This window comes from Antedon bifida, chromosome 8 (genome assembly GCF_963402885.1).
Source record: "Antedon bifida chromosome 8, ecAntBifi1.1, whole genome shotgun sequence".
NCBI lineage: Eukaryota > Metazoa > Echinodermata > Crinoidea > Comatulida > Antedonidae > Antedon > Antedon bifida.
Window position 1 is genome coordinate 20,113,277 of NC_136233.1, and position 15,005 is coordinate 20,128,281.

The following is a 15,005-nucleotide window of genomic DNA, read 5'->3' on the forward strand; positions in this document are numbered from 1 at the left end:
TGCTGGCATGGCTTGTTCCGGGTCATCCGTTAGTGGGTCTGGGCCTAGCTCATTCTTACCTCCATTATCGTTAGATCTTTCTTTTACCTTTTTTTGTTTGGTAGATCTAGTTGACATCATGCTCAGTTTGCTAGTTGACGTTATTAGTGATCAATATCAGAGTTGTAAATGTGCAATTAAGAGACTTTTTTTGTTAGGTTAGGCAATCAAGCTATCATTGTTGCAGCGTCATTTACATTGCATGAATGTTGTTGGATTTTATAATGTCTTATACTTTATATCATCTGCTTTCGTGTATATTAATTTTGTTGAATAGATAATTTCTAACATTTAAATTTTGTGTTTAATTGATCGAAACTAACAAACTAATAATACAAATGATATTTATATTACAAACAACCTTTTTTGTTGTAAAAAGCATGATTGTAGATCTCGTTTTTGATCTATTATTTTGCAGACTTAATGTACAGTATGCTACCTGAAACTATTTTAATTGAATTTAAAAAAAGTAAAACAAGTTATAGTCTATGATATATGTAGTAAATGCATTGTATAGTACATCCAATAATTCGAAAGTGGTTTATCTCAAAAGCAATGCTTTTGAATCATGTTTTAATTAATTTACTTTTTTGTGGTACTATAGGAACATCAGAAATTGAAGATAAAGATAAGGTATTTTAGATTTTTGACAAATTATTATTAGAGAAGTTGGCTTTTTTGCTAGAGAAAATACACCAAAATCCCTCAAAACATTTTTGTTTAATTTCAATTTCTTGATTTTATTGCTAATAAATGTTAGTTTATGTGGTCTAAGATGTATTGATTAGTTGATGAATTATAGGAAAAAGAGCTTCAATATGCGGATCTTGATTTTCAAGCCAGTACCTCCTCAGGAAGGATTATAAGTAATGAAGAACAAACACCATATATGGAAGTATCCCAGGGAAAGCTTGTCAAGAAAGGTATATAGTTGTTTTGAAAATCACATCCGATATAACTTCAATATTCTCATAAAAAATGGTAGATTTGTTTTATATTTTGATTCAGCTATTCCTATTAATTTGTTTACCTATTCAGATTATGGCATTGCAACCAACATCATTTGTTTACAAAATTTGTTAGCATGGTAGCGTTCAACATTTTCAAGTTATCCTGAATTTTTCTGTTTAAATAAGTATACTTTCAGAACACGCCTGAAACATTTCCAAAAAATTGATTGGTGATGTCACAAATGATATTTAACCAAGATATTTTTATGATTCTTCAATGTGAATCAGAAAAATAAATAGCACGCCAACTGTTGCTCTCTCTATATAGTATTTCTGCATAATTCATTTATTAGTAATTTCTTTTAATATAAATCTAGTCAAATGTAAATTGATTATACTTGTATTTTTATTTCAAGTAAATTGTAGTGGGTATTTTTTTTCGTATAGGCATATCCAAAACTGATAAAAAGGAAAAAGCAACCGCAGAACCTGTAAGTTAGTTAATTTTTTTAAATGTGACAGTGGTATCAGTTATGTGTTGTAAATATAAAACCAAGATTTAGCCCTGGTAACAAACCATTTGCAAATCTCCTTGTTGGATATATATATATATGTATAAAAGGATAGTTTACAGATACTTTTTCTATTTGCAATTATTCTATTTATAGAAAGAGATAAAATATGTTGACTTAGATTTGCGTCCTAGTGCATCTAAGAAAATAATAAGAACCGAGGAACAGACAGCTTATTTTGAGTTTTCTCAAGGAGTATTGCACCCTAAAGGTAATTTGAAAGTATCCAAAAAGAAAAATGTAGAAAATTGTAGATATTTACAAATTTTTACAAATGCATGCTTTAGCTGGTTATTTCTGTTGATTTGTCCCTTTGTTCCCTCTGTCTCACAGACACCACAACTCAAGATCCTGTAAATTTTGATTATTTTGTTTCGGTTATATATATATATATATTAAATCATGCTAATCTGTTGTAATTTCAGCTTTTTACTATATACTGCACGTTGTGCCAGCTGGCTCTGTTGATTCAAACAGATGAACTATTGTATTATCCAGTCTATTTTAATCTGTTATATGATATTTTATTGTAATCATCACTTTCATGAAAATGTTTACAGTAGTACTCTAATTCTATACATTCCAAAGTTGATTGATTGATTGATTGAAAAAAAATTTAGGTCTAATTGTTTGTTGGTAAAAAAAAAAGTACCATTTTTTGTATCAACATAAATTAACATCTTTTTATTAATTTTTTGTGAATTAAGATTTAGTACTGTTTTTAAGAAACCCAAAATGGCCCTCCAATGCTGGAAGCATTTTAGCCTTTTTTTTGACAAATTTTATATCTGGGCGCAGTTCAGAGGCCCTTATAAGCTCCGGAGCCCTTGGATTTAGCCAGTGAGCGCTCATAGCCGTTACACCATTGAATAGATTTTTTAGTAGTAGTCATTATTGTTTGTTTGCTTTTATACCATTACAGGTTCTCTTTCAATTGCAGACTGAGCTTCAATTACTTCAATATACTATACAGTACTTTGTGTTATTTTACATGCATTTAATTTGTATCCATTGTATTATAAATGTATTCATTGTATTATATATGTATTAATGATTACCATTTTGTACTTAATAATACATACTGGTACTTTGTAATGACTCTTATTGATATAAATTTTCTTATCTTTTTTTTGTTGTTAATTCTTCATTTTGAACAAAATACTTTCCTCTAATTGACAATTTACACAGACAAGCGGTAACGGTAATGTAGAATCTATGTTATTTCTTATGACCATTTACACAAAACACTTAGCGAACAGGTGGTTTCCACTCAAGATAAAGACAGATTGTGGGACACTATGCAGTTTTCCGCTTACCGTTACCGCTCGTCTGTAAATTGGCCTTTAAATTATTTTAGGTTATTTGAAATTGTAATCAAATATTACTACAACATTATATCTCAATTTTAAAAAAAGTGATCATACTAGGTCTTACATTTACTTAGACTTGGTCAAGTTAAAATGTTATTATGTATTGTCATAAATGTACCACTGTATTTTCATAACCTAATCCTAATGTTGTTTGACATATTTGATATTTGATAAGACAATGACCACTCAAATTCTTATAATAATTACTTTACTATATAGCTTTTGTATTTTTTTGTTGCTATATGCCATCACCACAGCCGTTGTCTAAGTGTTGTAATATTTTTTTTTTTTTTATTTCATGTTCTAGCTAAAGACTTGAATGAAAGGTAATAGTTTTCGGTATTTGATTTTTATTTTACAAGCTTTCTTTGTGTAGTTTTTTATAGACATTTTTTTGGGTTTTTTTTGTTTTAGTTTATGGGTTGCCTGCCTAATTTGGTAGTTTTTTTTTCCTTTCATTTTCTACTGTTGCTAATAAAACATACTTTGTTTGCTATATTTACCGTAGATTATATACTGTCCTTCATTGCCTGTCTGTGTTTGTGTTTGTGCTTTGGTTGCAGTCTTCTACAAATTAAACTTGGTTTACATACATAGATATAGTATACACATTGCCATTAACTTGCTGCATTCTGCCCATTTATATTATTTCTAATACTGTATGACTAATTGTCAGTCAGAATCATGTATTATCATAATATACATAAACTTACCAGATTATTTCTTTGATAATTTGCCAATATTTGTATCTGTAATATTTGATTAAAAACTCATTACCATAATTGACATTATATTATTTTATACATTACATTTTTTTTATAACTTTAATTGGGTATTTTTAGCTTGGTGCATCTTATTTTCTTTAGTATTTTAAACACAAGCTTCACTTTTATTGTATATAGTTATATGAATTAAAACCTATTAAAATAGTATACAAATAATGAACGTTTATGAATGAGAGGAATGTGTATCGCATGTTATACTAAATAGATAATTTTTAAAATAGCATGCTGTGTGTTATGTAGAAAATACTTATATTTTATGTTCCACTTTATTCAAATTAACATTTGTATGATTTCATCCATTAATCAATTTACATAGAGGAAAGTTGTTGAATGTATATGTCAATTATTATTATTGTAATTTGCATATTAATAATGCAATTTTGTTTTGTTTTACCGCAACATAAATGAATAAATATACATTTTTATTCCTTATTTTACATAATCATTTGTATAATTTGGAACTTTTGACTATTGATTGATTGATTGATAGTGGTCAAATTTTACAAATATAGAATTTATTTAGTTTGAAAAAAAAAGTTATATAGATTACATCACTACTTTCACTGTCCAGTCTATATCTGGAATAATACACACTTTTTTTTCATAAAATGTTAATATGGTATTAATATGATGATGATGATGTGATTTTTTTTTAAATTATTTATAATTATTACAAATATAAATAAATTACATTGTACAGGGAAAGACCAATGAACTCTGATCATTTCAGCACCATTTCTAATTCCTATATTTTTTCTTAATTTTCTTGTATATTTTTTTGTTTTTCAGTTCTGAAACTTACTCAAGTAAGTAACATTATGTTTTTTTTAATGCAATTTTGTTTTATGTACAATAATTTATTTATCTTCTTTCTAGGACATTGATTTACATACTGTAATACATAATTATGCCCAATGTATATAATTATTAAATACAAAAAATTAGATGCAAAATGAATTATTTGTTTTTTAGAAAAAAAATAATTAAAAATATGTTTTCTGTTAAAGTAATATTTCTGGAAGCCATTAAATTAATGAATTTAATTCTAGAAGGGAAATTATAAAATATCAGAAATGGTAAATGTAGTGATGCATTAGACAATGCCCATGGACAATGCACATCAATGAAAATTTATTTCTAAAATGAAAAAATTAAATTTTAGATGACTTCATTTAATGCTGTTTTATTTGTTTTTTAAGTGTCTACTAGTGGTAGAGGAAGAATCAACCTAACAATTTCAAATCCTGTGAGATCTGATTCAGGAGACTACAACTGCAGCATAGAGGGCAGTAGACAGCAAGGTCAAGGTGTAAACAATTTATCTTTTTATTGTAAGTTTTATTTTCTATTTAAATTAAATCACTTATTAAGACGCTTTATTTTCAAATTTAAAATACTATATCACTTCGGTAACTGTATATGTTGCTGAGTAGAATGTTTACACATATGTTGGGAAACAGAATAGGCCCACCTCATTTATTTATTTATCGATAGAATTTTTTATATAATTTTAATTGATTGCATTCATTTAATTGATATTTGTACTATATTTAAATTTTTATATAAAGGGGTTGAGATGATAGATCCTAAGTACTCGGCAGAACAAGGTATCAGTAATTTTGAAATGAACTGCAGATATGGACCAGCAGATATGCCATTAACAGGCTACAAGTGGAAGAAGATTAAGGAAGATGGCACAACAGAGATTGAGGATTGTTCTAAGGATTCTAGATTTGAAGTAACAAGTTACCAAAATAACACTCTGTCCTTGAAGATAAAGAATGTTGTACCTGGTGATGCTGGCAAGTATCAATGTGAAGTGAAGCCAGTTGATGGAGAAAACATACTGAAAGATACTACACAGCTAATAGTGAAGGAAGGTAATTTGTGTTTTTTTACAATTTACCTTAGCCTCTACCCTATAGATGTGATTTAGTTTTTCTGTTTAAATACTAAATTAGTATTTTTATTTATTGTTTAAATAGGCATGATCAAGAAATTAAGATACATGACATTGGGGTTGGTTTCAAACAATTAAGGGTGTGTTGGAACAAAATAACACAATATTTTCAGATTGTGCAAATAATTATGCTGACATAGAATGATAACTTACACTTCAATAATAATAATAATAATAACTTTATTGAACATACGCCTTTAAATCGGCGGCACACGTTCTTCTGGACGGTGCGTTCTTACATACATTACATAAAATATAAAGAGAAAATAAAAGAAAAAACATTTAAATGAAAGGAAACGAATTGTACAAAAAGAAACTAAAAACTAAAAAGCAAAAAGTACAATACTTAACTTTGATGGAGTGTTATTATTTATTATTAGTATTATTATCAATGTTATTAATATGTTAATTTTAAAGAAAATATTATTAGACCTATTATTAAAAATGTCATTTAATTTAAATATTATATTGTTTAAATATTATTTAATTATTTATGTTCTTGTTAATACTGTATATCATTTAATTATGTTATGAGTTATGATCTTTATTTGTTATTTAGTTACAGTGGTATTATTTTTATTATTATTTCGATTTTCCTAATTTTAATATTTAATCTTATTTTTAGTGTTTTATTAACTATTTTACCTCAAATTATAATCCTGATTTAATTGTGTTTTTAAAGTTTTGTAAATATAAATTTAAAGTCTCCATGCAGCAGTTAAGTGTTGTTTACAATGATGATACAAAATACAGATATAAATAAAAGGCCTAAAAAAAATTACATTTGCAAAATTAAAAAATTACATTATAGGCCTAAAGTTAAACATAAGACAACAACAGAAATTTACACTATGCAAGTCTTACTCTGCAATACAGAACGGAAATCGGGTACAATCTCTAGATCTATTAATTGATAATTGCGGAGCGCTTTTTCCATGCTCTTTTGGCATATATTTTGCAAAATTTATCAAGTATTAGATGGGTTTCTTTACTGAACACATGATAGTCACTTCCAAGTGTTAGGTGTATTTTAACATCAGTATTAGAATTTATGAATAAGTGCCAAATATGATTAAGGTTAGAAGATTGCAATTGTAGTTTTAATCTCATGGTTTCTTCTTTTCTAATGTCGTCGTAAGCAGGACATTCAAATAGGAAGTGTGTTACGTTTTCTATACGTTTCATATTGCATAGACTACATAAACCATCACTTTCAGGTAGCCAATTGCATTTTCTACCTTCTAATGGCAGAGTATTTGTGCGCAGCTTAAATTTGATGCTTGCCCCTTCAAAATCTGTTTTGTCCAGAAGGTAAGTTTCAAGACAAGGGGTTTTTTTTAAAGATTTGTATTCGTTGAGTGATGATTTTGTATTTAACTCTTGGCTCCAATTAGTAATTGATAAATCAAAGAAAGATTGTTTAAGAGGGCACACCCAATGTGAATTAACAATTTCTTTGTTATTACAAATATATTCAAATATATCATTTGCATTACCTTTAGTAAATAGGTTTTCTAAGTGATTGACAATCTTATAACTTAATAGATTAAAATTACAGTTTAAGTCAAGCAAAGAAGTAAGTAATAGTTTTGGCCATCGATTGTGATCCATCAATAAAATACGATTGAAAAAATTTATCCTATAATTATCCTGTATAACAGAAATAGGCGACCAGCCAAGTTCGCCGTATAACGCTGTCCGTGGTGTATTACGTGGTGCTTTTAAAATACACCGTGCCATTTGAAGCTGCAATTTTTCAAGTTTATCAACGTCAGAATAACTACCACACCACGTTGAGCAAGCATAATTAATTGACGGTAAAGCGATTACCTTCCATAAAATATCACCGTAGTATATGCGGTTGAAGTTATTACAATTGTCAATAATTGACTTGATATAAGCAATTAGGCGATTTCCCTTTTTAATTACATTTTCAAAATGAACATGATCATTTAGATTACGTGATATAAAAACACCTAAATACTTATAAGTATCGACTTCTGAAATGCCATAATCTCCTAACTTCCATATCTTATTTTTATCAGTTCGCTTGCCGATTATCATAATGTTTGATTTTTCATAATTGAATTTTAGTTTCCAAACTTTGGCAAATTGGGTTGCAATATCCAACATTTTTTTCATTTCATGTTCATTGTCTGCAATAAGAACAACATCATCAGCCCAAAAAATTCCTCCTAGCCAGATATCGTTAATTCGTACTCCAATATTATGGGATTTCAGAAGTTTTGTAAACTCGTGTATGAAAATGCAAAAAAGTACAGGTGAGAGTACACACCCTTGCTTTACACCTTGTTCGATATTAAAATAATCTGTACATATATCCCCAAACTTTACATGACCTCGTACATTTGTGTAAAGTGCATCAATAATTTTCCAGACGCGGCCTCTAATGCCTGAAGTCCAGGCTGCTGTTAATAGGCCATCTCTCCACACGGTATCAAACGCCTTTCGGAAATCCAGGAAGGCTAAATGTGTTGTCTTTCCCTCTTTTCGACGACATGCGACAACACTTTTTAGAGTGAATATATGGTCTTCACATCTGTGTCCTGATCTAAAACCTCCCTGGACCTCCGAAAGTACATCGTTGTTTTCAAGATAGTGGGATATATTTTTTGCCACTATTCTATTAAAGACCTTTGAAACGCATGAATTTAAAGAGATTCCTCTATAATTGTTTAAGTCTTTACGATCTCCTTTTTTAAAAATTGGACATATAATGCTAGTGTTCCATTCAGATGGTATTTTTTCAAGTATAATTATTCTCTTAAATAGTTTTAGCAATGAGTTGTTTAGTACGTCTCCCCCGTTTTTTATTAGTTCATTGGTAATGTGGTCGGGGCCTGGAGCTTTATTATTTTTTGCAAGTGAAATAGATTCGGCAACAATCTCATAATTAATTTCTATGTCATATAAGTGATTTTCTCTATTGTCTATGGATATGTCATCATTTTCATAATTGATTCTAATTTGTTCAACCGACTTCTTGGTTCTAAAAAAATTGTAATCACACATATCCTGATCCATTTTACCTAGGGTTTCCCAGTATTGTTTGATTGTTTGGCTTATTAACTTTTTATCCGAAACAGTATTATTGGTACCTGGTACCTTGATACAACCTATCACTTTGTTTTTATCGTGTTTACCACCTCTTAAAGATTTCCAAAAGTCTTTGCATGAGGGACCACCTTTATTAGCAATATCAACAGACCGTTTCACATTTGTTTTCAAGATCTTTTGCTTAATTAAACACTTGGCATTAGTACGTTTTTCTTGGTACGAAAGCCATAGCAATTTACGTTTGTTTTCATCGTTATCTTTAGATTTAATGCATTGTCTATGGAGTTTAGCTGCTTTTTTCCTATCTCTGATAGCAGTGCCTATTTCTTTATCAAACCATGGTTTACTTTTAGTCTTAGTTTCTTTAACGCCTATACCATTGGTTGCTGCGAATATTATAATATTTTTCCAGGATTCCCAGAGGGCATCAATATCTTCAAATGAACTAGCATCCCAATTATTAAGTTTATTTTGTAAAATATGTTGATATTGTGAAAAATCTTGGTCATATTTAATATCCCATAGTTTGAGTTTCGGTGGTGTGGCTGTACTAGTTTTATTGTGTTGAACATTAATTGTTAACATTAGAACATTGTGATCACTACCTAGGCCATATTCTCTTTCTTCGTCTATTAAAAGGTTATCAACAAAATTAATTAAATCTTTTGAGCACAAAAAATAGTCTATTGTGCTTTGTTTATCGGCCCTTGACCACGTTATTTTGCCATTACAGAGGATTGTAGAGTTTAATATTGTTAGGCCTGCATTGTCTTTAAATTCTAATAAGCGTTGACCATTAGAGTTTAATGTAGGATCCCCATTATCTATTTCTCTGCCAATCCTTGCGTTAAAATCGCCCATCATAAGAATATGGGGATCATCTTGTTCGTTAAAACTTTCTATCTTAATTTGTTCTGAGAGCAACTGATTATATAATTCATCGGTTGCTTCTACGTTAGCGCCTTCGACAGGAAAATAAGCAATGGCGATATACATAGAATTATTACAGTCCAATCGAACCTTTACCCACAATCTTTCATATTTATCGGACAGACTATCAAATACATTGTCATCTAATATTTTAACATTGTTTGAAATGTAGATACCTACACCACCCCCACCCCTATCAATTCTGTTTTTACCAATCCAACGATAATTATCGATATTAACATTCAGTTCATTTTTCAAAAACGTTTCAACAACTCCAAACATTTGAATGTTATTATCATTAAGAAATTTAGGTATCTCATATAACTTTGATCTTAATCTATTTACATTATTAAATGCTATCTTAATTTCGGTGGCGTTTGTGTCGCCGTTACCTGTTTGAGTTTTACGTCCTCTTCTGTGGCGATTTCTTTTATGCTTTTTATAGTATGGCATTTGCACGGATCGTTTGTTTAGCTGAGTACAGTTTGGCTCATTGTTCTGGGTAATATGGGGTTCGTTAATAAGTCTCTTATCAAGCGAATGTTCCATTAATGTTGTTGGTTCTGAGAGTTCTGCATTGCAGGCAAATTCCTATGTGCCGCGGTGATTAACTTGAGAGTCGTGCTTGTAGGAGTAAGGTCGGTTGTTTCTGTACTTGGTTGAGCGTTGTCGCCATTTCGATGTGGAAACATTAAGGTTATCTCTTTTGTCGTTGAAGAATTGTGGCTGATAGTAGCACTCCCATGTGTAATGGTTGTTCAGACCACATAGTTCGCAGTGTCTTGGATATGTCTTCTTAGGTTGTTTTTTAAGATGACGGTTGGTTGGTTTTACGGCGATAGCAGGGATAATAGCGTGTGAAGCATTAATATTGTGTAGCAACGCTCGTGTTCCTTGTTTGGAGAGATGTAATCCTCCCTTATTAAGGTTGTTTTGGGCTATGTCACCGTTTCTTAAGAGTAATGATTCATCATTATCTATCATGATACAGTTTTCGGTTCTTGAAATATTCCGTATAGATTCATTTAACCTGATAACTCGTTTTTGGTTTTCCAAGTCGTCGAGTCTAGGACACACGGTGGAAAGAACAATCTTGGACTTCGGAGATTTTTTCTTTAAGTCTTTAACCATACCATCGTATGCGGCAATTCCAGATATCAGCTTTTCATCAGATGTGCAGTTGTTTGTCCCTACATGGATAACGACAGATTCAAACGCGTTTGAGTTAATTGCATTGTTTAACTTCCCGTTTACATCATGAATTGTTCCGCCGCGTAGACAATCGACTTTTGTTTTATACAGTCCTCGTTCATTAATGTCTCTGATCATTGAATCTCCGATTAAAAGAGTGGTATAATTTGACTTAATTGTAGCTTGGTCCTTTGAAAATCGATTCGTATGTGTAGAATTCCTATCAGAAGCAGTAACATTAACATTTGAAGATGTACTTTCATGTACCAATAACCATTTGATATGGTTGGTCTAAAATCAACTTGGTTGGCAGGTTTGTCCAGCATGTGACCTTTTTTTTATGGCCAATGGGTGTCCTAAAGACTACACATATGGCCAGTGAGCATTTGTGTCATTTTGTTTGTGGATGTCATTACTTTGTATGGGGATGAAAGGATTTTTTTAATTGGAAAATTACCTGTTTATTTTCATCCTTTGTTGACCATCTTTTATATGTTACATAGATAGAGATATTGTACACTATAATTGACATGTTTTTTTCTTATTACAGGTTTAACACTGGAATCAAGTGAATTGCACTGTGTCGTAGGAGGAACTGCTACAATTCCTTTTTATGTGTCACCAATACATAAACAAAAAAATAACAAATTTATCTTTTATAAATTTGAATCCGATGAATGGAAGAATATTGCTGATAATAGTCTTACAATTATTGGCAGATTTAAAGTTAAATATAGTGAGGAAACGCTGACAGGTTTCCTTGAAATTTCTAAAGTTAAATCTTCTGATGCTGGTGACTACCGTTGCAAATGTGTGATAGAAGGAAATGAGGATGTTTACTCTACAACAAGCAGGTTGGAAGTTATCAAAGGCTGTAAGTATACAATATTAGGCCAAAAAATATGTTTGTTGAAAGGGAGCAATATTTTTGCCCCTGTAAATAAGTTAGGGACCCTTCATGAAATGTCACAAATAATTCGTCAGTTCAGTCTGTCGTTTTGTGCACTCATGGGTAAGAGTGATGCAGCAATTGCGACCGACGTGTTTGACGTATTAATTAATAAACATTCAAATATTACTTTTGTGTCAAGATATTGTTTTGTTTTATTTTCTGATGAAATGGTACTATTGTATATTATTATTGTGAAAGTAATTCCATCCAAAATATACTATTTCTACTTTTAGATTTGAAACTCAATGATTGTCTTGTGATGATCGGAGAAAAAGCTGTTTTAACTTGCAAGTATGGACTTGACAATCAAGTGAGATATGTCAATTGGTATAAGAAGATTGGTGATGAACAAAAAATGATATTTACTTCTGATAAATCTCAAGAGAAGAAGATAGAACAGAAACCTGAAGGATGTAAAGTAACTTATAATAATCTTAATGAAACAAGCTTAGAGTTCCAGGAAGTGGCATTGACTGATGCTGCGGAGTACATATGTGAACTTAAAACTGCTATAGAAATAACCAAACCCAAACTTTCAGAAACACATAGATCATCTGCACACTTGCATGTACAGTGTAAGTAAAAATTTTGTATTAAGCTGGTTATTAAACAAATTGTGTAAAGCAGGTAGTAATTTCACCTAATATAGTGTAATTGGCTTTTCTCTATGCTTTGGTAATATCAGGGAAGAGTTAACTCTTCCCTGGTAATATACAGTATATTCAATTTTTTTAAATACCCAAACGATGGTAGGCCTACAGGCACTATTTTGTTTGGATATTCCATAATGAATATTGTCATATGATTTCAAACGGTTAATAAATACATTGTATAATATTGTTACCGTATGTGTATATTGTAAACTGATTTCATCAAAACACCTTTAGATATGGAACTGAATGATTGTCTTGCAACACATGGCGATAAAGCTGTGTTAACTTGCAAGTATGGATGTGAGAAACCAGTAAAAGCTGTCAATTGGTATAAGAAGACTGGTGATCAAGACATAATGATATTTACTTCTGATAAGTTTCAAGAGAAGAAGATAAAAAATGTACCAGAAAGATGTAAAGCAAATTTTAAGAAAACTGAAACAAGCTTACTGTTTGAGAAAGTGTCATTGACCAATGCTGGAGAGTACATGTGTAAAGTGAAGGAAGAACTTCCATCACATACAGCATCAGCACACTTGCATGTACAGTGTAAGTTGATTTCTACATATTTCACAGTTAATTGACTTGAAAAAAGTTATCATGTTGGAGGTCAACCTCCAGATCACTAACCTGGAACTCATACCTTTAGCTCACATAGCTTGCACATATAATGATTGTTTATTAGTTGTAAAAATAGGGAGTTGTAATTACAATTTAATAATGATTTTTGTGATGTTTACAAGAGGAGGTCGAACATGATTTAATTTCATTATTCAAGGAAATATATACATTATTTTTAGTAGATTAAATTTTTATTCAATTAATGTTGAAGGCTAGGCTGATGCAACATTTGGTACTCCCTTTTCGACTGGTGAAGCAGGAAAATTCAGAACTGGGTTAGTATTGGAATTCATAACAAATTATGACACCTAGCTTGTATTTCATTTTTATTCCCTTATTTTTATAGGCGATGTCTTTACTGAACAAGTTAAAACACACAGGTAAATTGATTTCCATTCAAAAAAATTATTTTATAGTCTATTTTATTTTCGAAAGTCAACATCTAGGTTTGAATTTAACTTTAAAATAACTTCTTTGAGAAGTTGAGAGAATTATCTTGAAATTGTACTGACATTTATACATCTCTACATTTTTCTCTTTTTAGACACCCTGCAGTAGTCTTCATAAATTCTCACTTTATCATCTTTTGTCAGAAAAACAACTCAGATGTGATAATGAGAAGAGGAAAATTGAATGGCAAGAGTTTGATTGAATGGAAAAAAGCAAAAATAATTTTAAATGAAAAGGAGACAAGGTAATTAGTATTGTGTTGACTAAGCTGGTTATTATGTTTCTAGTACATTTAGATAAGCAATCAATTATTCATTTTGTTTCATTTGCTGTGTCATTACCAATGACATTCATATCTAAGAACATTTGTAAATTGTATTTAGAAAAAAATGAGAAAACAACTACGGTACAAAAGGTGAACAAAGTTGATTCTAAAAAATGTAAAACATTTTTTTTTTTATTCTACAAATTTACTATACAGTTTTCAGAATGTAATACCGATTGTGACAGATAAGGAAAATGGAAAAATGATTCTAATGTGTGTTAAACAAAATAACTACACAAAAGAGAGGAAGATAATAATGATGAAAACTGATGATAATGGAGTCAACTGGACAAAACCAGAAGATGTACAATTTGATTTGAAAGGCTTACCCATAGATTTTATAAGTTAGTATAAGTTTATTAATTTGTATTGAAGTTGATATATTAAATATCTGAGCTGTACATTATGGTTTTGAATTATGAATTAGTCATATTCAAAACCACGATTTGTGCCTCTATCTAGTTTTATATACTTTTCTGATGTCAGTACAAGTATTACTATTTATATTATAAACCCATTTACTGATACCATACATAAGAAGCAACAATAAACAACCAGTTCTACAAAAATGTTTTGTGTGATTTACTTGCCAAAATACTGATTTGCTATAGGCTGTTTTTTTTTAAATTTTTTTATAAACATTTGTAGTAGGAAAATGTTTACTTTTATCTACTGTGTGTTGTTACTTATTTAAAAATATACAAATATTTGTTTTACTTTATGTAGTAAACAGTATAAATGTACTGCAGTAATTATGTGTAATTATATGAAATATGTATACATTGTTTTTCAGGCCTTGGTCATGGTGTATGCTTACATTCAGGAAAATTGGTTGTTGCAGGAGTTTGGACGCTGAAGGATATTGAGAGCATAGAAAGTAATTTAATTGAGAAACCTATATAAAATTAAGGAGGTGCTCAAATATGTATTATGTACATAAGGTGATTGTTGGTGAACTGTATAATTCCTTAAATGATTATATTTGTTTTGGATATGTCAAAGATCTTTAAACTCCTCCGATCTACTCTCTTGAATTGTGTCATCTGTGAACCATACATTTTAATTCAGTAATAACGCATCACAATAACCCAAGAACAGCAGATGATCTAAACATTTGTTTCTGTTTATA

At 30.2% G+C, this 15,005-nt stretch overlaps 3 protein-coding genes across 3 annotated transcripts in view; all 3 read left to right on the plus strand.

Moving 5' to 3' along the window:
- Positions 1 to 15,005, plus strand: part of LOC144849891 (uncharacterized) — a 66,414-nt gene that overhangs the window by 49,220 nt on the left and 2,189 nt on the right. Inside the window, exons 2-8 of the mRNA XM_078706991.1 lie at positions 11,426 to 11,749; positions 12,061 to 12,402; positions 12,715 to 13,029; positions 13,448 to 13,481; positions 13,646 to 13,795; positions 14,033 to 14,220; positions 14,670 to 14,753. Of these exons, the coding sequence (XP_078563117.1) occupies positions 12,087 to 12,402; positions 12,715 to 13,029; positions 13,448 to 13,481; positions 13,646 to 13,795; positions 14,033 to 14,220; positions 14,670 to 14,753 (1,087 nt within the window). The 5' untranslated portion in view covers positions 11,426 to 11,749; positions 12,061 to 12,086. The remainder of the gene's footprint in view (positions 1 to 11,425; positions 11,750 to 12,060; positions 12,403 to 12,714; positions 13,030 to 13,447; positions 13,482 to 13,645; positions 13,796 to 14,032; positions 14,221 to 14,669; positions 14,754 to 15,005) is intronic.
- LOC144849885 (uncharacterized) overlaps positions 1 to 15,005 on the plus strand; it is a 78,527-nt gene that overhangs the window by 25,246 nt on the left and 38,276 nt on the right. The gene's annotated exons all lie outside the window — the stretch shown is intronic.
- Positions 595 to 2,048, plus strand: LOC144850448 (uncharacterized). Its single transcript, XM_078707729.1, has 5 exons — positions 595 to 672; positions 842 to 962; positions 1,437 to 1,480; positions 1,658 to 1,772; positions 1,987 to 2,048. The coding sequence occupies exons 1-5, from the start codon at positions 595 to 597 to the stop codon at positions 2,040 to 2,042; spliced, it is 414 nt and encodes a 137-aa protein (XP_078563855.1). The 3' UTR covers positions 2,043 to 2,048.

Coding starts and splice junctions, on each gene's coding strand:
- LOC144850448 (XM_078707729.1), top strand. CDS start 595: ATGCTTTTGAATCATGTTTTAATTAATTTACTTTTTTGTGGTACTATA. Junction 673..841: donor AAATTGAAGATAAAGATAAG/GTATTTTAGATT, acceptor GATGAATTATAG/GAAAAAGAGCTTCAATATGC. Junction 1,773..1,986: donor AGGAGTATTGCACCCTAAAG/GTAATTTGAAAG, acceptor TTGTAATTTCAG/CTTTTTACTATATACTGCAC.